Source organism: Suricata suricatta, chromosome 5 (assembly GCF_006229205.1).
Source record: "Suricata suricatta isolate VVHF042 chromosome 5, meerkat_22Aug2017_6uvM2_HiC, whole genome shotgun sequence".
NCBI classification, from domain to species: Eukaryota; Metazoa; Chordata; class Mammalia; order Carnivora; family Herpestidae; genus Suricata; species Suricata suricatta.
This window is the reverse complement of record NC_043704.1, coordinates 76,989,912-77,016,834: the sequence shown is the minus strand read 5'-3', so window position 1 is coordinate 77,016,834 and position 26,923 is coordinate 76,989,912. Positions and strand designations below refer to the sequence as shown.

The following is a 26,923-nucleotide window of genomic DNA, read 5'->3' as shown; positions in this document are numbered from 1 at the left end:
GCCTCCTTACCGAGGGGGAGGAGAATGGCTCACTTTCCCTGGAGGGCCTGAAAAAGATCGCTTTGCGGGCGTCAGCGCGGGGTGTGACCCTGGTTCCTTCTCTCCATCTTGGCACTGGCACGTGCCTCGGGTGGCCATCCTCTCCCCTTCGCCCACGGTCTGGACAGAAAATGTTACCACGGTGCCTTTTCTCCCCCACCCAAAACACGCTCAGCCCTCTCACTGACCCGGCTCCTGATTGGAGGCTGGGTGCTCTGGATAATGACCTCCAGGACCCCTCTGTGGGTTACAGCCTGTTCGCATTACTCTACCACAACTTAAGACGTCTGCAGTGGGGTGTGAGGGAGAGTTAAAGGCCGCTGTGTTCACATCCCCAGGTACCAGGAGCTCAGAAGACTGACGACCTTCCAGTCACCGAGTGGGCCCAGGGCTTGCAGCTGCCCATGTGTCCCTTCCACACAGGCTGCTCGCTAAAATGAGGGATCTTCTTCAGTACGTCGCCTGCTTCTTTGCCTTTTTCTCTGCTGGGTTCTTGGTTGTGGCCACCTGGACAGACTGTTGGATGGTGAATGCTGACGATTCCCTGGAGGTAAGAAGTCAGCGCCTTCTTTCTCTGACCCAAGCCTGTCCAGATTTTCTCTCAGCCTCACTGTTTCAGGATGTTTACTGGGGATAGAAATAGTAGCCAACACAAATGGACTTACTCTTTACTTACTACTTACTGAGTCCTAATGTGTTTCCCTCATTTAATCCTCACAGCTGATCTATGAGGTAGGCATTGTTATTATCCCATTTTATAGATGAGGTAACGGAATAATCCCTCTCTTTTTTATAAGGATAAATGCACACAAGTATATTTACATAATCCCTGCCACTGAGTCCTCCAGAAACTTACCCCTTCCACTGCTGCATATACTAAATTGAGTAACATTCCAGTGACCACCTTTCTCACAACCATTTTCTAATTTGGATGACAGCATTTTGAGTAGTATGATAGCCTCTCGTACAGAGTGATCATCTAAAAAATTGATTAATCAAGCTCAAGGTGTGTAAAGCCTACCCAATTCCTATGCAAGAGGAAAATGTTATTTTAAGGTGTTTCAAGTAGGAGCAAGTGGAAGAACAGGTCTTTCCAGTGAGTCCCAAAGTACAGGGAACAGATCCAGACTTAAGAAACCCTCTCTAGAGATAAATTGCTCTTGGAAGCCAACTGTTACACAAGAAATAAGTAAGTGGTTCACATATGAAGATTTTATTTTTCTTACTGGAGAAGCTCAGAAAAAAGCAATTTTGAAATTTACAATGATTTCCTGTGGCTATAGGAATGTAAAGGAGGTAGAACTGATTAAAGATCAAATCTCCAAATCAGCTACTATTCATTAGTGAGGTTTCAGAAAAAGTAGGTAAGGAAAGAAACAATATATCAGGAACTCAACGACTGTATAGCAATGCGATCTGCTTTCTTATGTACTTCCTGAGGGGAATAATATGTTCGAACAAATGCTGAAATATCACCTCAATGAAGTTTAGAAAAGATACCCAAGAGCGAGTTTATATATTTTTCTCCTAATTTTATTTATTAGACTCCCATGTTAGAGTTAGAAAAAGAAAGTAATAATCTTTCTATTTTGCCGTGTATTATTTAGGCTTTATTTGTTTATTGATTTATTTAGCTCTTAATTTTCCTCTGACTTCTACATGGCATTTCAAAACCAACAGAGTTATAAATACTTCTTTGGAGCTGGAAAATTATGTGTCTGAAAATTGTGATAGGATTGCAATACTGCAAAGGATGTGTGCTATATGTGAGTCCAATGATGTATTTTATCTGGCCATGAATGTAAGTGGTGAATGAAAAAAAGAATGCCCTTTGAACAGTGCTCAGAGAAAAGTGGAGATAAAAATGTCTGCTGCCACTAGCTGACCAGAATCCGGACTGCCAGGAGCAGGAGATTAATCTAGAAATATGTTGGACTCAAGCACACTCGAAATTATTTTTTAAAAATATGCAAAACCTCATCTAAAAGCTCTATTAAAATATCTTCTGAAACAATTTGAAAATCTTTCTGCCTAAGCTGACAGAAATACTAACTTCACCTGATAAGAAATGGAAGTTTAGAAAGGGTCAGACCTTGCTGAGGGAGATTGTGAGTTCCAGCATTTAAAGCCCTTTCTTGCTGTTATTTCAGTCCAGCCAACCAATTTGCCATTTGCTCTGGGCAAGAACATCTCTAGTTAAAATGAATGGAATGAGCAGTTGAGGTTATTCACCTCAAGTAAATCTTTGCTAACCTTGGACAAGAGTTAGTATTTCTTAGCTTCTTTCTTATTTCCCATACTTGAAATGAACGGACAAACATGCCCCGAGAAGACTCCACATTAAAAGAAGTCTGTAACAAATGAGGCCTCTGCTCTCCAACGATCTCTTCATTTGTCAATATTTTTAATGGGACAGGGATCTCTTGTAATAGTTGCTCCTTCAGTTGGCCAATGTATAAAAGCATACAATTATCCACAGATTTCAGGGTTCCAACACTCACTGGCTCAACTCTGTTACTCTCTCTCCTTGCTTTCTTCCTTATGTATGTATCATTTTGGGTCCACACGAGCAGGTCTCTTTAAACAGCTATGGGGTGGAAGTTTACACAGCAAAAATGCTTTTTTAAAAACCTGTGGGGTATTTAAGCAAAAAGGAATGTTATGAATTTTTACTTTGTTAGCTTTGTTAATCTTCTAGAGTGACGGAGGGATCATAGTTGGAAAATGAATTCAACAGTTCAATTCTACACAACAAACATGGAATGTGTGACATATAAAAAGTACTGTGCTAATCTTGCTAAGGGAGGTGAAGATACAGTGACAGTGGGCCATGCCTTCCAGCAGAGGACATTTAGTAGGGAAAAAAAGATGCACATGAAACTATGATGAAAGGCATAGGCCAATTCATTTTTGAGAAAGAAATGAACAATATACTATTGAAGCAAAGAGGATAGAGTGATTATTTCCCGTTGAGGACATTGAAGCTGGCCTCAGGGAGGAAAAGGCATTGAGCAAAGCCTCCAAAAGATGCAGAGGATTTCAAAAGGTAGAAATGGCAGCAGGGGCCTTCCAGCGAGAGGATACACGGCAGAAGTGCAGAATGAGTAAAACCTCAGGGCTCGTTAGAGGTTTGAGATGAATAACCAGGGGCACAAGGCAGAAAGAGCTCAAATGTTCTTTTGTCTTACAACAAACTCAAAATAGTATAAAACATGATTTTGCCTTACTCATGCCTCCCTTGAAGAAGGAAGCTCTTTGCACAAAGTAAAAATTTTAGGAAAAAAGAATGACACCCGAATGGCACTGTGTACAGCCCCAAATCAGGGGCCAGGGGCCATAAGTCTTCATCCTGCTCCTTCATTACTGATTTTCCTGTGTTTCTGAGAAGACTGATGCAATGGACAGAACTAGGACTTCGAAATTATTCAAGCCTGTGTTCACGTTTTTCCTGTTGTCCATTGAGCAAACCTCAGCTCAGTCTTCAGCTCGGTTTCTTCAATTATAAGATGAAATAAACTCCATTGTGTTAAGGTCCTTCCTCAGTCTTCATACTCTTTAACACAAGGATTCCTTGACTATGACTGTGATCCCGAAGTCATGGCCAGTTACTGAAGGACCCATGGTGTCTCCCCAGAAACTTCCATTCGGAATGTAGGTCAAACCTTCTCGATTTCTCTGTAACTTCATATGCCCTTCCTTCCTTCCTTCCTCCCATTATCTTCATCTCCTTATTTATTTCTTCTTCTCGTCCTTCACTCCACCCTTTTTCTTGCCACTTCCATTCTCCTTTTTTCTTGCCTCTCTTCTTCCCTCTTCTACCCCTTATGCTCCTCCTCTCCTTACTTATTCTTTTTCTTTCCCCTAATTTCCCCTTCATCTCTATTTCCTTCCCTCTCTCTCCCTTTATTCTCTTCTTCCTGTCTTCTTCCATCCCACAAATACTATTTGATACCTCTATCCACCTGGGGTTGTGGTGGGTACAGGTGTGGAAGGAAGATGCCACCTGGATCTACCTTGGGTTGCTCCCGACATTACTGGGAGTTACAGACAAGTGAACTAAAAGTTATCTTATGGTGTAACATGTGTCATGATAACAAATAACTCCGAGTGGCTGGCTCACCCAATCTTGGACAATGAGTAAAGGCAACCCTTTAAAGAATAAACACCTCATATAGGACCTAAGGACAAGTGAGGAAGGAAGAAGTAGAGAGTATTCCAAGCACAGGAAATAGTATGCACAGCGACGCAGGCATGAGAGCAATCTCTGTGGCTTTGGACTATCTCAGCATGCTAAGAATTTCCAGTGTAGGGTGGAGAATATAGGAGCTTGGTCATCAAAAGCTTTGTGCTCAAGTAAAATATAGATCTTACACTGTAATGAAAGGTGCTTCACTGTAAACAAATATATGCATGTGTTTTACAAAGATCAATTGTCATGGTTACTTATGGGGAAAGGTTAGAATGAATAAAAGGAAATGTATGGAGATTAATTGGAAAGTTTTTACCATAGAACAAGAGGACAATGATGACTTGAACTAGTGAGGCAGCAAGCACAGGGAGGCGTGAAGATATGGGAAGTTCCAGAGGACTTGAATGGATAGGATTAATAATTGCATGTGGAGAAAGGAGCTGATTTGAGGGACAAGTCAAGGTTGAAATCCACTTTAATGTTTTTAGGCAATTGGAGGAATGGTGGAGTCACTTACCAATAGCTTAAATGGAAGAAAACTAGTCTCTCCACAGAAGTTAACAAGCAGCAATGTCCCTGGACCATCCCACTATTTTTTCCTCAGTGAGATTATTATACAGCACCTCGAGGGGGCCAATGTTTTCTCGTGGAGAACGTTAAAAGTTGGACTTGATGTGAGAGGACCCTAGATTAAATCCCAAACTTCCTGGCAATACTTGCATGCATGTAGATAGCAGGCATTTAAATTGCTATAAAACACATCCTTTCTTCTGTAAAGGGAGAATAATAATTAGATTGTGAGGATTAAATGAACTTGTGTGCCTAAAGCATTTACCACCATACCAGGCAAATACAACTCAGTCAATGAACAAGAGATATATTATGTCCATTTGCAGTTTATTGTTTTGTTTTTGTTCTGGGGGAGGAGATGACATTTTGTATAATGTTCACTGAAGGGAGAGATATGAGATTTAAGTTCTATCCCTGTGTTAGCTATTGATTCTCTTGGAGAAGTTTTGTTTACTTCCCTGAGCTGTGGTTTGCCCATTTTTATACTTATGACTGTTTCTTTTTTGTCTAACCAGGGAATAAGAACAAACAACAGAGACAAAATAGCATATTATCTATTAAATGCATTTTAAAAAGAAAAATAAACTGTGAACTAATAATATTATTAGTATGTTAACTATATTAGAAGATACGTAATTCTTCATTAACCACACTGAAATTAAAAAAAAAAAGTGGTTTCTTTGCCAAGTTGCTGGTTTTCAATTATCAGAAGGAAAGAATGTTTTCACAAGATTAATCCATTTTCAGTTAATCTTGTGTTAATTATGTATTGAGAATTTGCTATACACCAAGCACTATTATGATTAAAATTTTATTACCTCAAATGAAAGTTCCTCACATTTGGATTTATTTTATCCCCTTGATCAGGTTCTCCCCTGGGATTTCGAATTACATTAATGATACCACAGTTGTTTGGGACATATAATAAATATTAAAATCATTATACCCAGCATGTACTCTGGTTATTTATATATTGGCTTTACTTTTCCACCTCATTGCCAACCCCTTCGGCAGACAGTGGTGGCTACAAATATTCTCTTGTTCATCTCATGGTCTCCTCCTAACACCAATTTCCACATCATGGAAACTCATGATTCACATGAACGGACAGGCTGCATCTACTAAAATACTTGGCATGTTTATGAAAAGAATGAGTATAATGTGACATGATCTTCAGAAATCACACATTGAGCCTTAAATGAAAAGTATCTCTATAGGGAGACCACCACCATTTTCTAGGCAAGACTTTTTAATCCCAGTACAATTTAAAATTGTTCAAGATATGGATTCGGTTCCTCTTTTTAATAAGACAGGAATAAAAATCTAATTCCTTGGGATGTATTATAATAAAGTTGGTGAAGAGTGTATTCTGGTCCAGAAAATATAGTTTTTCAGCCTGGTACTTTAAATAAAGACAGAAATGAAGAAAAGAAGAGAGGAAAAAGTAAACTAATATTTTATTACCATTCACTCAGCAAACACTGTGATCTGTCACAACTGATGCAGTAGTCATTGCAAAGTTACAATGGCAGGCTTTCATAAGCATTCTAAGATGATTAAACGTGTTATTTAAATAAATTAAACAATAAATGTTAAAATTGAAATATTTAGGGATGCCTGGGTGCCTCAGTTGGTTAAGTGTCTGGCACTTGGTTTTGGCTGGGGTCATGATCTCATGGTTCATGAATTTGAGCCCTGCATCGGGCTCTGTGCTGACAGAGCAGAGCCTGCTTGGGATTCTCTATCCCCTTCTCTTCCTCACACACTCTGTCTCTCTCTCAAAATAAATAAATAAACTTTAAAAAAGGAAATATTTAGTTCAAAGATGTAAGGTAGGTAATATAAACATGAATAACATTTTACCTAATAAGTATTATCTCATTCTTGCCATTTATACGTTTTAGCCAATCCCCCATAAATAAACAGGCAGAACTAAATCAAATGTATTTCAGCAAATAAACTCATGGCACGTCAATGGAGAGCAAAGGGCAGGGAACATCTATGATGCTTATTTTAACCTTGCTTCTTTATCTTTTTAAATGCCTGTTTTGAGTTCTTTTAGACCTTGGGATAGTAAGAAAAATAACATAAAAAACATATGTACACACACACATTTTTTTTGAAAGAGATAGAGAGAGCATGAGTGGGGAGAGGGGCAGAGGGAGAGATAGAAAGAAAGAGAGAATCTTAAGCAGGCTCCATGCTCAGCATCGATCCCTACACAGAGCTTGATCTGGGGACCCTGGGATCATGACCTAAGCCTAAATCAAGAGTCATACACTCAACTGACTGAGCCACCCAGGTGCCCCAATAATATAAAACATTAAAATGAAAAGTTCAGAATCTTGGTATAAAAAATTCAAATGCATTTCATATTAAAACTGAAATTGTTTCAAGTCTTAGTAGTAAAATATTTTTTACTGTAGAATTATTAAGGTTTTACATCTTAATTAATATATTTAAGTAAATACTGGTAATAGCTAGGTTGCATCTTCAATGTTAAAGAACATTGACACAGAATGATAAAGTGGTGTGAAAAGCATAAATTCCTATAATATGTGTATGCAAGGTGGTTTTTAACATAGTACATCTTTATGACTTATTCTTACTTTTGTTTTTTGCATACTTCTTCCTATATGTATTACATTTACAGATGCATCTCAGGGCATAGGCATTTATAACCTAATGCATATTGACAAAGAAAAATCTTATTTGATAGCGGTCAGCCCACAATAAATATTTACTAAACCTATTGAGTATATATTTTTCCTCACGTAGCTGGAAGAAAACAAATGCCAATTAATCAAAGTATTTTTAAGTTTCTCTAATTATCCAAAGATATATAAAATACATGGAGGCAAGACTAACACATCCAGAATTACAGGAAACAAGACAAAGCAGGCAAAATTGTGTATTGCTGCTTGGGAATATTTCCAGAGTGACAAGGAAAGAAAAATTGGTGAAGATTAGAGTAGAGAAGCCTTAATAGGAAGTTGCTGAAGAGATCAGAATAGAAAATCCCAGGATTAAGGAACTAATTTAGGATACTATCAATTCAACAGGGAAGGGACATGGTCGGTAGGATTTCCTGAAGCTTTTTCTGAGTGGTATCCTGTTCATCTTGAGTCCTGTGGTAAACACTTACTTCCCAGAGCCAGCTGAGTAGATATGGTCCAGGCTGACAGCAAATCAGTTATACACTCTATAGTCGAAATCATAATTCTTTGACTCCCAGATTCAGCCAAGTCAAAAGCATTTGTCTATTCAGTCAAGTCAAAAGCATATATTTAGCATCAATTGTCAAACAGTGTATCAGTAACCATTATCTACAGCCAGATAGATAATGTGGATTAGAAAAAGTGGCCAAGGGGTCACCTGGGTGGCTCAGTCGGTTAAGCGTCCGACTTCGGCTAAGGTCATGATCTCACGGTTCGTGGGTTTAAGCCCCGCTTCAGGCTCTGTGCTGACCGCTAGCTCAGAGCCTGGAGCCTGTCTTCAGATCCTGTGACTCCTTGTCTCTCTGATCCTCCCCTGCTCATGTTGTCCCTCTCTCTCAAAAATAAATCAAAACCTTAAAAAAAAAAAGAAAAGAAAAGAAAAACTGACCAAGGAGCCTGGGTGGCTCAGTCAGTTAAGCATCGACTTCAGCTCAGGTCATAAACTCGCTTTCAGAGTCCGAGCTCTGCATGGGGCTCTGTGCTGACAGCTCAGAGCCTGGAGCCTGCTTCAGATTCTGTGTCTCCCTCTCTCTCTGACCCTCCCCTGCTCTCAGTCTCTCTCTCTCTGTGTCTCTCTAAAAAAGAAATAAAGTTTTTTAAAAAATGACCATTTTTTTTCTCAAAAACATCTTTTGAGCATCCATTATGTTCCAAGCAGGAGGGTCTGTAAGCTCCCAGAAGCAAGGTGCAATACATTTCTTGGACTGTGCTGTATCCCCAGGATTTTGTTCATCTGCTGACTGACACATGGCAGACCTTCAATGAATATAGTTGGAAAGATGACAACAGATAAACTTGGGAGACAGACGTCCATAAATGCACATGAAAATATTAGTGCAATCTTGTCAGTACTATAGAAAATATGGACAAATGATGGTATGACCTAGGAATAATTAACTCTTGCTGGAGAAACTGAGAGAACATCATGGGAGAAGGAATATCTTTGAAGTGGCTTTCGAAAGATAGGTAGAAATTTGACAAATTGAAGGCAAAGGGAGTCATTCTCATTATTATACACCAGGAGTGGGAAAGTTAAACGCTGTTAGGAACCAGGTAGCCAACATCCGTGAGAGAGGCAGACTTGGGGAAGCGGGGGGAGCGAAGGGGAGGAGAACTGTGAGCAGAAGCCCCACCTAATTGGAGCAGCCAGTCAGCTGGCGCTAATCATTGTGGTGTGGGACTGAGGAATCCAGGTGGCCAGAATGACCAAGTTGTCAACGGAAGCCAGAAATCTGAACTCTTCTGTTAGATCTCTGTTTTACTATTGCAGTTAATTGATGTGAAGAGATGTACGCCGGCCTCATGTTTGTGACTTGTGCTTTTATTGTTACATCTTGGATAAACTGGGTTCTCCCCATTTAGGAGATCATCTGCTCCCTTCAGGACAGATATTCTTATAATAATATGAAAATTCCTCCGGTATCATTATCTATATTTACTAATGATAAATTGCATGTTGAATGGCCTATTCTATTTTGAATGACCCTACAAGATAAGAATTATTAGTTAACATTTTGCATTTTTGCCCTTTAAAAAAGGTTACCCATAATATTTGAAGCATCTGTCTGTTTTTTAAACAGAACCTTTTCTTAAAACTCTTAAAAATTTAGATTTACTTGCCTTTGAGGGAGTTCTTAATAAGCCACTGTATAACACAGGGATAAGTAAGTAAAGATTATATATTATAGCCAAGGAGGGCTTTCCTAAATATGATAAATAGCATAAAAATTCTTAACCTTGTCTTTGTGCACAAAGGCACCTTTAAGGGTGTCTCCAGTAAGTGCTATATTAACACAGAAGTTTAGTTAATTACAGCCACTATTCTCACGTACCTTAACTGAGTGCGAATACCAAGCAATCTAATAGCGTGCCCCTGAGCATTAATACCTAATGAAATTGGATTCCTTGTTTCCTCTAATGAGCTCATTGCTTTTCTAAATATGGTCATTGCAGGTAAATGATCAATAGCCTTGAACATGACACCACTGCTGGATAATTTTGGCAAGAGTCTCTTGTTTAGTGTAAAATGAGTATTCCTACATATATATCTCAAGTTCCTTTCTAAATAACCTCATATAAAACAAGAAATACCACAGTACGTTTGTTTGTTTGTTTTAGTGGCTGTGTTTGACATCAGGAATTATGGACAGTCACTGTGTGATTATAGAGCAGTGACTTCAAATCCGTATAACCTAGCTCAAGTTGGTATAAACTGGATCCAGTATTGAGAGACTGAAGGGCAATGAGCTATGAGAAGTCCTGTTTTCTATTATGGGATAATAGTTCCATACCCATCATCTCTACTGTGTTTGTCTCCTAGGCTGCCACAACAAAGTACCACAATTTGGTGGCTTAACACAAGAGAAATTTATTCTCTCACAGTTCTGGAGGTTAGAAGCTTGAAGTCAAGGTGTTGACAAGGCTGCCCTACCTCAGAAGGCTCTAGGGGAGAATCTATTCCTCACGTTTTCTAGCTTCTGGTGGCAGCTGGCGTTCCTTGATTCATGGCTGCCTCCCTTCAATCTCGGCCTCTCTGGTCATAGTGCCTTCTTCTCTATGTGTCTCTCATTAAGGCACTTGTCATTAAATTTGGGGCCCACCCTGGTAATCCAAGATGATCTTCTTATTTCCATATCCTTAACTTCATTATATATGCAAAGTCCCCTTTTCCAAAAAAGATAACATCCAAACATCCATAGGTTCTGGGGATTCGGACGTGGACAGATCATTGGTGGGGAGGAGGGGGGTGGGGGCTTCATTCAACCCACCGTATCCACCCTTCTTCACTTGGACTGTGGTTAGTTAGTAATGTTGAACACACTCACTACTCAGGTTGTTATGACATATAAATACTATACTAAGATCATCTATGAGCAAATAATTTATAGTGTGTGTTTGTAATTTTTTAAGTCTTGTAACTATCCTAACACTATCTCCTTTCTACAGATAGGAAGCTTGAGGCTCAAAAAAACTAACATCTTGCCCAAAGATAGAACACATTTAAAAAGTATCAGCTTAGATTTAAAGTTTGTACTTTGTCAGCTGCAGCTTAAATTGCATGCATAGCTAACTTGAGATGTTCACATCTGTCTTTAAAAAACTGATATGTTAACTTTCACAAGGTAGATCTTCTGTGTTAAATTTTTGCTGATTGTGGCTCCTTAGGCAGATAATATCCCCAAAGCATCCCTTCAGTTTTAAACTTAGGAAGAGCAAGCCAATGTGAGGTTTTGTAGTTTAATAGCCATAGAATGAGATAAAGTTAGGGCTTATAACACTTCACCCCAAGCTATTCTCCCATTTTCAATGCTGGAGTACTCTATCCTGAAATGGATTTGGAATTTCTTAAAATGGGTTTTAAGTATACTGCGGTGCTTAAGGGCAAACACACAGATTGCTGTATTTGAGTCCTGTCTCCTCCATTTGTGAACTCTGCTTGCTTGTGGTTATCACTTACTTTTCTTATTCCTCATTCTCCTTATTTGTAAAATAACTGAGAATAATTGATATCTCACAGGAGCCTAAAGGAATAAATGAGATAATACTTATATAGTAACTGTTTCACAGTATAGACTCAATACAGATTTCTTATTACCAATTATGTATATTTTACCTATAAAGGCATAATAGAGCACAACATTGACATTTGTGGTGGAGTAGCAAGCAGTAAAGTTTTATCTGGCACACAATACAGCTGCAGGGCAGAACACCGAGCAGAGAGTTTCAAAGCACAAATATTCCCTGAGATGGTTTCTTTTTGCAGATCAAAGGGCTTTACGTGCCTTCCTTTCTTCTTCACACCAATTTTAATCTCCCTGCTTTTGCGTTTCTCATTCCACATTGCTATGCAGTCTTTCTTTAAGGAAAAATTTAGGTTTTTATTTTCCAAGATAATTCTTAGCTAAATTTTACTAAACAATTCCCAGAATCCCAAAGTAATGTGAATCTGTAATTGAATCAGGACAAACAATCATATTAGCTCTGCTCCATATGTATGAGCTGTGTCAAGAATATTTGAAACTATTTCCCATTGGCATGTTTACAAATTTAAGAAATCTGTTGCAACTTGCAGCTTATAGATAAAACAGGGAAAGGCTCTGGGCACTGGTATCGTTTAGCTCTAGGTGGACACTCAGAATCATCTGCACTGAGGTTCTAAGTAAAAGTGGTTTACAGCTGTCAGGGTGTCAGTGGAGAAAGAGAAAGAAGTGGTGGGTCTTTGTATTTCATTTGTTGTTATCTTTATGTATAGCATTCTTTGGCAATTACTGTAAATTTGTGAACTTCATATATAATAATGCCTTTCTTCATGGAACTCAGTGTTTATGGTGAGGAAAAAGTAACGTACATTCATTTTTTAAAATTCTGTCTTTTTAATTTTTGAGAGACAGTGCATGAGTAGGGGAGGGGCAGAGAGAGGGGGAGATACGGAATCTGAAGCAGGCTCCAGGCTGTGAGCTGTCAGCACAGAGCCAGATGCAGGACTTGAACTCATCAACCCTTGAGATCATGACCTGAGCTGAAGTTGGACACTTAACCAATTGAACCACCCAGGTGCCCCTAATATATATTCTTAATGGACTCAGGATGTCAAGACTTAACATTTATTGTTATACTGATTTTATTTGTTTATTTATTATTATTATTATTATTTTTGATGAACAAATGTCAGCAGAAGGAAGTGAAATAAATGATCTCCATGTGAAACCAGGACTCCATGATGGAACCAGCCACAGACATTTGCTTATATGTACTGATGATTTTATCTAGTTAGGCACCTCTCCCTCTTACCTCCCCCCTCCCCACCCCATCAGGAAGTGAATTCATTTCCTGGTGGAGAAAGCTTTTAGTTGTTAGTGCTTAAGGGAAAATACTCTAAAACACATTGTGTTTGTTGTAAATGAAATTCTGATCACGCTTGCAACCCCTGGACTTTGCTATCAAACGCACAGCAGCTAAAGTCTTCCTTTGATTGAGGGGAACTAGAGTGTGCCTGCCTGAGTGGTTTCACACAGTGTCTTTTCCCGACATCTAGGTGAGCACCAAGTGCCGAGGCCTCTGGTGGGAGTGTGTCACCAATGCTTTTGATGGGATTCGTACCTGTGATGAGTATGACTCTATCCTTGCAGAGCACCCCCGTACGTATGCCTTAGACAACCCCCTTGCCAGGAAGGGGATCCCAAATAGGTTTCCATTGTGTGTTTTTGTTTTCCACAGCATGATGGTAAAGTTCTGTCTAATTTTAAATGTTTCCCAAAAAGTTTAGTTTACTCCAGAAATGTGGATTGAAACATGTTGAGCATATTTTCCTTTTTTCCATGCATGTATACATTCTTTCAAGGTAAAAATATTAACTTCTTCATCTCTGCTACCCCTCTCCCCCAAGGCCTGGCAGGGTGTCATACACACAGTAGGCTTAAAGTACACACTTTGTAAATTGAGATGGATTCTTCAGGGCGCTGTGATTGGAGGATTAGAATAGACACATTAGATGAAAACCATTTCAGAGATGTCTTTTAGCCGTGACTTAAGTCAAATAGAAAGTGGACAGTAATTCATTAGGAGAGTTGCTGAAAAAGAGAGAAGGTGGAAATAGAGAGGCAGAAACAAAGAGAAAAACAGACATGGAAATAGGCAAAGAGAGACACACAGACTATAGGATACGAATGAAAAGAATCAATATATGTGACACACAATTAACAGAAAAAGTAAAACCAGCTCCGTCATCTTCCTAACCTTTAGCTTTAAATTTTAATTAGGCATAAGCGAGGACCAAGTTTCTATAAATAAGGAGATTTGATAGATAAAAAAATGTTATCATTGATTCTCTCAGTTTTTCTCCATAGCAGATATTTATTTATTTAGAACATTGAATCATGCCAAGAAACACTGGTGCTGCTGTTAAAGCTAATTGGTTTTGGTCTCCTTCAAAGCAGATGATGGGGTAGAGGAGAGCAAGACAAGTTCTTTTCTCAAGATAAACAAAAAGCAAATTCTTGGAATGTGACTTTTCCCCTGGACAACTATTTCAGTCCAGGGGTAAGCACTTAAAAGGAGCAGTGCTCTGAAATATCTTCTTATGCTATTCAGGATTTGAGTGTTTTTTAAATCTAATTCATAAAGCCTATATTTCATTTTTGTTTGAAACTTCTTAATTCTTTCTCTTCTTTCCTCCTTGTGCTAACCTAATTCTACCTACAAAAAAGCATGATTTGGTCAATAAGAATGTAAGTTTATGTGGACATTAGACTATTTCAGAAATGTAGTGCTATGGTAAGAGCAGAGAAAAAAATAAAGATAAAATATTTCACACTTGTAAATGTTGCTATGTACATTTTTGCAAGAAAAACAGAAAACCACTCATAAACTTACTGCATAGAAATAACTGCTGGTTGTATTTAATATATTTCTTCTTTAAAATGTTTTGCTTGCACTAGTTCACATTTTAAAATATGTTCTTACCTCTTAATTTTAAATAATATCCTAAGAGTAATTACTTCTGTTTAAGAGATTCTATCATATGCTTAGAGACTACAGATATAAACATGTATTCTAAGAAAATAACATTAACTATACCCTCTGAGTTGGATTTCCTCTCATATGGATTATAAAGATATTTTTAAGTTTTAAATAAATTGACATTTTATAAGCAATCTATTACTAAATCAGCCTTACATTTATCTCACCGTTGCAGAAAAATTATTTAAAATACAAGGAAACCCCAATCACTCTGAAAATAAAACATAATTACAATACCATCCAAAAGATTAAATTATATTACTCCTCTCCATTAGTAAGCTAAAATAGTAGTAGTTTTGACGTCAGGTAATTAACCCTCCATTTGTGACAAAATTGCCCATTTTTATTTTAGTGTAACTGAGAGTCACAGTTCAAGAGGTTTTCACATTTGAGGATGCTTCCTCTGCAGAAAATGATTGCTACTATTCATTCCACTTCTATTTACCTAATACCCTCTTCTCTGGACCTTCTACCGTATATTCTCATTGGCCATTAGTTTTGAAATTTGTTCAGTTGACAGTGCAAGAGTAAAGGGTTGAGATGGAATGTTGGTCAAGAAGGGGCACCGCTGGAAGCAATGAAAAAAAATATAATCTGGATTCTAGAAATAGTCTTCTGCAGAAGCTCCGGAGCTCCTTCTCTTTCCAAAGAGATGGCTTTCGAAGAGATGGCTCCTACCAGCCTGAATGGGCAAGAGACATCTTGAATCATTTTATCCTGCTCCCCTCTACCAAATGTTAACCAGTTAGTTTAAGTATATTTTTCAATAGAACTTCAAATAACTGTTGTGATCATTTGTTTCTTAAATATTCATTGGGCAATGTCTTGCAGAATAGATACTCTACCTTTTATTCAGTCTTCAGCTATAATACATGGGAACAAGATTCCTTCCAGAACAAGAAACAAACAAGAAAAAGGTTATTTAGTGTACACTATGTGGGAAGCATTTTGCTAGGGGGTCGACAAATCAGTGCTTAAACAAATAACAATGTCGATAATCTCATGATATTTTGCATTTCATGAAAAAAATCCAAGGTCATGTGAATTTCAATTTTAGTTCAATGACATTTGTTAATGCATGTGATTATCTGTTTTTTGGAGCACCTCTACGATAACATGTTTCCTTCCTCTGACCATGATTTAACCACATGCCCTGATCTTCCAGTGAAGTTGGTGGTAACTCGAGCATTGATGATTACTGCAGATATTTTAGCTGGATTTGGATTTATCACCCTGCTTCTTGGTCTCCACTGTGTGAAATTCCTCCCTGATGAGCCATACATCAAAGTCCGCATCTGCTTTGTTGCTGGAACCATATTACTAATAGCAGGTACTCTCTGCACGAGGGATGGGGGTACAGATGCTCATCTACAGGCTTGAGATGAAGGAGACGGATGCTGTTTCAAAGCAGCTCATTTTATTTTATTGTTTTAAAGTTTATTTATTTATTTTGAGAGAGAGAGAGAGACAGACAGAGAGAGACAGAGAGACAGAGAGAGAAAGCATGTACACATATGCACATGAGCAAGGGAGGAGCTGAGAGTGGGACAGGATTCCCAAGCAGGCTCCGCACTATCAGCACAGAGCCCAATGAAGGGTCCAATCTCCTCACCTTGAGATTATGACCTGAGTTGTAATTAAGAGTCAGTCACTGAGCCAACTCAGCTGTACAGGTGATTAGTGCAGCCGTTCCCTGTAACATCGTATGTGACTTGCTTTTCTAGATTGAAGGAATAAAGAGCACATCAGCCCTGCTTTCTTCAGCTGTGGAATCAGATGATTATTTTTTTGTTACTATGCTAGATCAAAGTTATTGAAGTCCTCAAACTATTTTTTAACCATTTAAAAACTTTTATAATGGTTTAAAATTTTCAAATAATTTATTTTAATTATTCTCGAAGTTAAATCCTAAGATAAGTCCCAAGGTCCCATCTCCCTACCTGTACCCACTCCCACCAATTCTTTAGAATTAACTAAGTTGTGCCAAATCTCATGTTAGGCTTTTCTCATGTGCCAACCCATCTGGTCATAAATGTAACAGTAAACAGATTATGTCTCCACTTAAGAGGCAGATGAATAAATGGAATTCTGAAGGACAATAAATCAAGCATGACTTATAAACAAGTCAAGAAGCACTTTACATGGTGTTTATTGATGAAAGAACATCATTAAGTTCTGTCATTAAATTCACTTTAGTCCTCCTCTGTCACAACATGATGTCTTCTTAAGACCTTAATGCAAGCTGGGAGAAAATACGTGGTTCAAGAAGTCGAAGTGCAGGAAGATTGAAAACCAATGGGCACACCCCCTAGAGGGGAAACTATCTTTTTTTTTCTTTTTTAATGGTAGCAGCAAAAATTTAGCAAAGCGAATGTAAGTGGTAACTTCACCAGGAAGTGTAAGATGAATGGATAGGGATTTTGGAATTAAAAATACCTGGAGAGGTTTCTGGCTGGCTCAGTCAGTGGAGCCTGCAATCTTGATCTCAGAGTTGTGAGCTCAAGTTCCACGTTGGAGGTAGAGTTTACTTAAAAAAATTTTTTTTAGGAGCACCTGGGTGGCTCAGTCAGTTAAGCATCTGACGTCAGCTCAGGTCATACACCATTTTTTATTAAAAAAATAAAAATAAGCTAAATTTTAAAAAATGAGTTAATAAAAAGATTTCTTATAGGAATGGATGAAGAAATGATAAAATTAAATTTCCAGATATTGCCAAGGCCTTGGAACCATCATTTGAAATCAGTATGCCAAGCCGGCTCAGCCGGCTAAGGCTCTGCCTCTTGATTTTGGCTCAGGTTATAATCTCATGGTTCATGAGTTTGAGCCCCACATTGGACTCTATGCTGGTGGTGTGGAGCCTGCTTGGAATTCTCTCTTTTCTCCCTCTTTCCGTGCCTCCCCCCCACTCCCTTTCTCTCTCAAAATAAACTTAAAAGATAGAAGAAATTATATTTATACAATATATAACCATATAATATTATACATAATAAATATATGTGACCTATAAAACACTAACATCATACATATATTATTTATAAATATATATGACATATGATTTTCATATGGTATGAAATAAAATATATACATATTTCATATATATGTATCTATGTGTATTACATGTATGTATAATTTTCCATAATCTGTTTCTAAGTTTCAACAGAAGAATTTCCATCTTAAACCTGTAGATTATAGTATTGTAGAAAATAGGTGGTAATTTATATCCTGTATCTAAAGGTTATGTGTTTGCGATCTGTCCTTCTTAAACTTCTTGCATTAAACAACTGGGAAAATAATGCAATGAAATGGTTACTTCAATACATATCACAGACTCTTTAGAAAAGACATCATTTTCACATACCTTTTTGCCCTATGGCTGCTCACCTTTTTTCTGGCATCTAAGCACTGATGTGCAATTATACCTTTAAAGCAAGAGGACTCTAGTGGTATCATTCAAAGCCAATCAAATTATCAGATAGACTAATTTGGGGCGTTAAATTTTGTTTTAATTTCTTAGTTTATGCTTGCATGGTGTGGGGGTGGTAAATAAGAATTTATTTTAAAATAAAGACAATTTTTACTTCAGTTATTTGTTTTGAAGCCCAGCAAACAAAATTATTGACTTCAAAAAAATATAGTTTCCTTGTGGGTGCTTATAATGTAGCTGACATCACTTTAATTGTGGTCTAGGGGGTGGGGCGGAGAAGCAGTAGAATATTCTTAAAGATATATACTTTTAATTTAAAAATCATGGAGAATGAACGTATGCTGTGTATTATTTGTCTTCAGTGTCGTGTTCTTTCTTTTTTTCTGTTGCTTTTAATATTACCTTTTACACAGCATTCAAAATAACATGGGAGAGAGGAAGATTAAAGAAAACCACAATGATCACTTTAGGTTTACACAAACAGATGAACACTGCATTTTTAAAATGTTTGTATTTCTCTTTATGTATAAACTGACATATAATTTGGAAGCAACACAAAATAGAAAGCAATTATTATTGCCTTTCTAAATGCTTATTATCCCTCTAAATGATGCCATCCATCTTGGGTAGCAGTCAGATCTCCGTGAACTTACATTTGGAACGCCCGCATTATTTTCTGGCAACTTTCCTTTCTTTCAGGTGCCCCAGGAATCATTGGTTCAGTGTGGTATGCTGTGGATGTTTATGTAGAACGTTCTTCTCTGGTTTTGCACAATATATTTCTTGGCATCCAATACAAATTTGGTTGGTCTTGTTGGCTTGGAATGGCTGGGTCTCTGGGTTGTTTTTTGGCTGGTGCTGTCCTGACATGCTGCTTATACCTCTTCAAAGGTAAGAACAAAATACAACAGTGCACACTCGCCCCTATTATCAGTCTTCCCAGACTGTTCTCACCAGTGCAAAACAATGTTGCTTATTTGATCCCTACCAATTATAAAAAATGACACTTTAGAAGTTTCTGTTGTTCAAGGAAAACTGATTTGCAATATTCAAACCCATTACCTCATTAGTGGTGTATTGGGTGAAAAAAAAAACCCTCAGCTATAACTGTACCCAGTATCTAAATATATAATGATGATTTCAATGTGGTCATAATCTTACATATCTAACTGAATCTAATCTACTAAATTTATATCTAGAGTTAAGCAGAGTAGTAGACTGAGAGCCAAGTCAAATATTTGTTGTTAAAATATATAATGTTATACTGTTGGGTTTCTCAAAATATCATTAGAAAGCAAGAAAATCCATCTCGTCAAGAAAGAAGGAAGGAGGGAAGGAAGAAAGAAAGGGGGAAGGAAGGAAGAGAGGGAAGAGAAAAAGAGAAGGAAAGTACTTAAGTTTTAAACCTAAAAATAACTTTCCAAATGAAAATCTTAGATATTCTTCCAAGGTTCTTCTTAGGTGATTCCTTCTTAAAATATTTATATTTTTGCCTCTATGAGAAGAATGTGTAAAATGACATTTTCTCCCAAAGTTCACGAGGCATAATTATTTCTATATTATTACATTTATCTCTTTCCAACAGATGTTGGACCTGAGAGGAACTATCCATATTCAACGAGGAAAGCCTATTCAAATGCAGCTCTTTCCATGGCCAAGTCATATGTCGCCCCCCGGACAGAGACCGCCAAAATGTATGCTGTGGACACGAGGGTGTAAAGTGCCACACAGGAGTCTGTGTGTACACGTTCCTGAAGTAATCAGTCAATATGTTCAGGTTACTACAATAGTAGGTTGATCCAGGACCACTTACTTAGACCTCATGTTCAACTAAATTAATTGCTTAGCTTAATCAAGAAATTTGATTCTGCTATCGCTGCTCCTTTTCTGTTATTCTCACATTCTCCCTCCTTTCTACCCTACTCTTGCACATGCCCACACACACTCTTTCCCTGTATTTTCAGATAAGGTTGCTAGGATATACAGATGTTTGTTTGTGGCTTCTATATTGCTATTAGAGATTGTGACATGGTGATATTCAAGTAAAATGATACTTTAAGACTAGAAAGCAACCTTTAAAAGAGAGCAAAGATTCTAATCTTTGAAGGGATTGAAGGCCTCTTAGCTACTTCTCTGGCTTTTGGTTCATTCTTTGTGTTCTCAACTGAGTGAGTTATTTGATATCTTTGAGGAAGATGATTTTCCAAATTTAAACTTGTATATCAAACCCTACTGTTACTCTGGCTCTGTTAAAATAGGAAAAAGAAATTAATGGCTGCATCGACCAGCTGCTGGTGGAACCGAAAGATAAGAAGTTTCCCCTTCACACTTGGCATGTCAAAAGCAAATGTCAGATTAATACCAGACAGTGGTCACTTTCTTCCTCGTAAACAACATAAGAGATCTGTGTATTATTTTATTGCTACTGTAAGTTTGCCTGTATGTTGCCAAATTATTAGGCCACAGCTGCAACTAAACCAGAGAGTTCAGTTATTTGTGGATTGGACATCCAAAAATATTTCAGAAGTGCACCATATTAGAATTCACTGATTCAGGAGTTCGACCACCTACTGGATCCTCAGTACCCAGCAAAATATCTGACATATGTTAAGATTTACCAAATATTTATTGGTTGGAAGAAATAAAGGTTCACAACTCTCCACTGAAATAAAGATAAATTTTTCTCATAAAATGTCTATTTGTCGAGAAAAAAATTGAGGTATATATTTAATTATACACCTACAGAAATCAGTGCATAATTGCTAATGGGATCTTATTCATATTCATAATGTGGTCATAATTTTTTTTTAAATTGTAGGGTTTATTTTTAAGTTATATAATTTAATTTCAGGTTTTCTGATTTCTTGTAAATCACATGAATAGCAGTATTTCACAGGCTATCCACTAAACTAAAAATCAGTTCTTTGGAAAATGGAAATTTAGCTGTGAAATTCTGAAGACCCCTAACAGAAGTATTTTAAATTAATAAAAGCTGGGGCGCCTGGGTGGCTCAGTTGGTTAAGCAGCCAACTCCAGCTCAGGTCATGATCTCAGGGGTCTGTGGGTTTGAACCCCATGTCAGGCTTCCTGCTGACAGCTCAGAGCCTGGAGCCTGCTTCAGATTCTGTGTCTCCCTCTCTCTCTCTCTCCCTCCCCCACTCACACTCTGTTTCTCTCTGTCTCAATAATAAATAAACAAAATTATTTTAATTAAAAAAATTAATTAATAAAAGCTAAAAACAATGTGAAAATAAGATGATGAAAGCCTCATACATATATGTTTTTGTGTTGTGGAGAATGGTATTCATGACTTCGCACAGTATCTCTTATTTCTCAGGAGGAATTCTACTCTAATCATAGAATTGAGAACAACTGATTCACTTTTATTTCATGGATATTATTAACCATGTAATTAACATCTATAAAATTAATTGTAGATCATGTTTACTCATTATATTGGTGTCATTCTATGCAGTTTAAAAGTAATTTTGTGTTGTTCTTTCTCAACCTTGGTTTTTAACACTTTTATTCCCACCTTTATTTTATGATACCATGTCATGTTTTACATATTCTAGTAAGTCTCTTGAAATTCTTCTTGAGAAAGTCAGGGTAAAAGTAATTAAAGAACTCAGATTTTAGAGAGATAAATTTTTCCTTCCTTAAAGACTTCATTTGTATGAGGACATATTTCAGAGGATTATGGATATTGACATTCATGAATGTTTTGAAATTTTTCTCAATAAAAATGTTTTGTATATCCTTAGAGAAATATTCGGGTTTTTTTTAATTCCTTTGGGAATGTTTATTACTAATTCATTATAATTTAATGAAGCTTCCCAAAATAAAGCATAAGAAAGAAGACATTTTGTATACCAGCTAGTGACAACAAAACAAATATTAAATAGTGAAGATGTAATTGACATGGTAGTTACTCAACATGCCGAGAAAGAAAAATTAAGATAAGCCCAAAATATACACACAATATCTGGTTACTAAAATGCAGTCACATCTTGTTACTTGGAACAAGAAAAAATAAAATTTATAAAATTGGACAATTTTATTTACCAACTCTCTATTAAGTCCTTTTTTCTAACAGTACACTTTTAATGGAAATTAGCCTTTTGTTACTACTATAGATGTTGTATTTGTGTATTGTAGAAAGTTGGTGAACAGGGGCACCAGGGTGGCTCAGTTGGTTAATTGTCCAGCTTCAGTTCAGTTCACGATCTCACAGTTTGTGAGTTCGAGCCCCACCTTGGGCTCTGTGCTGACAGCTCAGAGCCTGGAGCCTGTTTCAGATTCTGTGTCTTCCTTGCTCTCTCTGCCCCTTTCCTGCTCATGCTTTGTCTCTGTCTCTCTTTCTGAAAAATAGATAAATGTTAAATATTTTTAAAAAGTTAAAGGATAACTGAGAATTAGGTAGTAAAAGAATTACTGGAGCAGGCTCTGCAGCTGTTGAGCTCAGAAATAATTGTTCCCAAGTAAATAATGCTGGTCCCTGATGTGCAGTAATTAATTGAAAACAATATAATGCACAGTCCAATACTGGTTACCCTATATTTCCATTCAAAAAAGTTGGTGTTTGTCACTTAAGATTATTGAGATAATTTTATTATCTCAACAAAGGATAAGGAAGAATACAAACAAACAATAAACACCAATTATTCCAGCACCTAGAGAATCTATTAAAGTAGAGAAAATTATATATGCTTAAGATTTTTCAAAAATTAACCATACAGAAATGGAAACATTTATGTCCCTCTTACCAGCCTCCATGGAGTTCCTTTACAGTCTCTCTCCCAAGAGATGTACCTCTTACGTATTCCTTGTGTCCTTTCAAACAAAAAAAATTAAAATTTATGGCATATATAGATCCTTTTAAAATGTATACACCATACTGTTACTTGATAGTTTCCCTTTAAAAATAAAATCTATAATCAAATAACTTCTTGGTATTTTTCCATATCACCTCATTCTTTTTAATGGCTGCATAATTCATTGTTTCATTGTTTATATGAGCTGTTATTTATCCAATTTGTCCCTTTAAATATCTTCACTTTTGCAATTATAAGGAATGTGGCAATGGATATTTTTTAAAAACACCTTTGTCCTCATACAGGATTGTAACTAGAGCGTTACTCTCTAACTATGTCTAAAAATAGAAATGCTGAATCTATATGAATATATTAACATTTTTTACATCTATAGTCAAATTGCCCCCACCCAAATGTACAGATTTATACTTTCACCAGTAGCATATAAAAGTTCTTGTTTCCCACACTGCTGTCAACACAAGATGTTAACAATCTTTAATATCTCTACCAATATCATGGGTTAAGAAGGATATCATATGTTACTTTGATCTGCATTTATTTTAATAAATTGAGCACAGTTGATCAACTTTTTAAATAATCACTAATTGTTTGAACATTTCTGTGGATAGAAATTGTAAGTTTTCATGTTTTGGGTCCCATGTTACGGTGTATCCCAAATTTCAAAGCTTGTATTGATGACCTTCTTAAAGTGTGTTAAACTAACAATGGTATTTGACATATTTTTAGGTGGTACGTTAAATATTTTTGTTTTAGAGATATCTATTTATTTTTATGTGGATTTGAAAAAGCACATTTTCCACTTATAATACAATTTAAAGTTTCCATTTAAAATACATTTAACTTTGAAACTGATTTGAAATATAAAAATAAGTAAAAACACTTTTCAGATAATCAAAAATGAGAAAAATCCCTATTTGAAGGACTGGATTTTGGAATACAATGGTTTAATCAATTCTATTTTATTCTTAAAATAGAATATACTCTAAGCAAAGGCACACTGGCTTATTAAAGGTCATTGCTCATACAGAGTAAAGGCACAAGCTTGGATTAGAGTTAGCAAATGAAAAATGGACATATGCTGTGTTAAATAACAAAATTCAACCAGGTAAATGTGAAGATCTAACTGGCCATCTTGAACTCCTCATGAATCAGGCAGCACCCTATCCAGCAAGCACAGAGGTGCTCTGAGGAGCTGTACAAAAATGTGAGATTTTATAGATGGGGGCAAGACAATTATTAGCAAAAGGAAGGATTGTTTCAGAAGAGGCTTTTTTCAAGGTGTCTTAACATGCTGATAACCTCATCTTTCTCTGAGGGATGGAGAGGACCCAGCTGACGGACTTATTGGTGTTGATGGAAAAAACAATTCTTGACTGACCTGTTAAGGCTACATTTCTGGGGAAGTTGAAACTGCAGTTAGATTGAGTAATAAGCCCAAGTTTGGTAACTCAGTCTAAGTGACACCATTTGGAGGCTGCAGGTTTCTATTTTTTAACTGCTCAAATTCAATATATATGTTTCTTGTGCCAAAAATAATAAAATGAATTTTAGTTATTTATGTATTTTACTTAAAGCACATCCCAGAAATCATATGATTCCACTCATAAATCTTATATGCATTATATAATATATTTTATAATAAAGACATTTTTAATAATATAAGAACAATACCATTAATGGATCAGTCAACAACATTAACAGTTAACTCCTTAATATCAATTTTTCCAATATCTGACTTGTTGCAACTCTCTGCAAAATATGTTTTAATTGGATCCAAAATTCCAAATCCAAAATTGTCCACATTTTGCTGTTGATATGACTCAAATAAAATACTGTGATTTTAATTTCTATAATCTATATTTGAATCAAGGTTTAGGAGATGTTTGCGAAATGCAAAATACTATAATGTTTCCTTTGCAAAAACTTGACTCCTTCCACAAAACTGACAGCTTAAACATTTCTTGGTAGTACTGGTGGAGGCGGAGGGGGCGAGGTGGGTGGAACCAGAGTTGAAAAGGATATTGGAAGTTTGAAAGAAGGAAAGGGGATGATTTTGTGATGTAGTCTTCATACAGATAAAGGGATATAAAGCCAATAGACTTGGGTCTTGAATTGTCTTCCTGAGTTTGCTGGAGGAGGGGCTGAATGTGAATGGAAAACTGGGAAGGGTTGTTGAAATCATTAAACTTCTCTGCTGTTGTTTAAATTACATTATTGGGGCACCTGGGTGGCTCAGTCGGTTAAGCATCTGGCTTCAGCTCAGGTCATGATCTCACGGTTTGTGGGTTTGAGCCCCGTGTCCAGCTCTGTGCTGACAGCTAAGAGCCTGGAGCCTGCTTCAGATTCTGTGTCTTCCTCTCTCTCTGACCCTCCCCTGCTCACGTTGTCTCTGTCTCTCAAAAATAAATAAAAAACATTTAAAATTTTTAATAAAAAATAAATTACGCTATTGTACGCAAAGCTAAGCCCAGAGAACTTGGAGAGGGAGTTGAAATATACTCTAGTTGCAAACTGTAGTTTCTCTTTTACTAAATTAAAACAAACATTATACATGCCTTTTTTTCTAAAGCTATTGAGTAGGAGGTATTGATTGGAAGGAGATATCAGGAGATATCTATTTTATGAGAGAAGGGAAAAGCTTTGAGGCCAGTAAATAAAAACAAAATAAGCTAATTTGGTGAATATAGCAGAAACTGAAGCATTCAGAAAACCTTGTCAAAACAAAGTTGAGAGAAATTAAGAAACATATGCATTATTGGAGAATAAAATTTGGGAGCTAGAAACGTAATGGGGACTTAATCACATGAAGTTAATGTTCCACTAAAGGCTGTTCTGAGCATATGTCAATTCTGGTTGCCTTCTCAATGGAATCCTTGACTCATGAAAATAAAATTTGTAAAAGAAAATGTATTTTCAAACAAACCCTCTTCTAAAGCCTTACACAGTTTAGTTCTGTACCGAAATAAACATGTGTACCTCAAACAGCAAACCCATGGTTCCTCACCCTTTTTAATGACCATCTCTTATTACCTGAGTGTGTTTGTTGGGTGGCTTTCTCTTATATTTAAAGCTTATCAGAATATTCCCCGGCAGAGTTTTGGCATCTTTAAGAGACTGGTATCTCATCCTTCATACCAACTCTCCTCATGTAGTGTTGATCTTTTTTTTTTTTTTTTTGCCATGTTTCAGGTTAAGTATGGAATCATCCACTGATTATATATAATATGTCCTTTGGCTTTCTTATTTTGTGTCTTTCAATATTCTTCAAGAAAAAAATAGTAGCTAAATCTAGAAGGCAATTAGTTAGTGATAACTAAGACTCTTTAAGTTTATAAATTTACCCAGATTTAGAAACATAAAAGAGAGAATAATCTGAATTGGTACTTCAGTTTTCATATATGATGTAAAAAAAACTATTAAATATAAAGATAGACATAATTATATTAATTCCTAGGGAAAAAGTTCTCATAGTTTTGCGTGTTGGATCCCATAAACAGACTTTTCCAGAAAACACTTCCCCCAATAGTTATCATAATAAAAATAGGAAACCTGTATGTGTTGATAATTTAAACTGCATTCATCGATACTTATAGTGCTTCTGAGTAGTACCATTTTTCATCTTATTGATATAAAAATCTGCCATCTTGATTAGTATACATAATTTGCTTCATGAGTTAGATAGGTATAGATGGACATAACTTTAGAAGGAAAGAATAATTATTTTCTAAATGCACAAATTTATTTCTTTAAGTTTATTGTTTTGAGAGAGAGAGAGAGAGCACGGGGAGGGGCCGAGAGAGAATACCAAGGAGGCTCCACTTTATCAGTGTGGAACCCAACTAGGGGCTGAATCTCATGAACCATGAGATTGTGACCTGACCTAAAAAACCAAGTGTCAGATGTCCAACCAAATGAGCCATCCAGGCACCCCCACAAATTTAAATTACATTTTATTTATAAATAAATAAAATAATTTTATTTTGGAAAGGGTTTTATTTTGTAAATAATTCCATTTTGTAAAGGCTTACCACTTTTATTTCATTTTCCTAGAAATACATTTAGTAAAATAACAACACAAATTATACTCTTTACCAGGATCCAGCATTAAATAGGAAAGAAAAAAAATAGC

The 26,923-nt window shown here is 36.6% G+C and overlaps 1 protein-coding gene across 1 annotated transcript; it reads left to right on the top strand.

Annotated features, from left to right (window-relative positions):
- Positions 1-261: 261 nt before the first annotated feature.
- CLDN16 (claudin 16) lies at positions 262-19,678 on the top strand. The gene is given in 7 exon segments (XM_029939261.1): positions 262-304; positions 307-450; positions 453-589; positions 13,052-13,154; positions 15,701-15,865; positions 18,659-18,850; positions 19,545-19,678. Coding segments are annotated over 7 exon segments (918 nt in total).
- Positions 19,679-26,923: the final 7,245 nt, after the last annotated feature.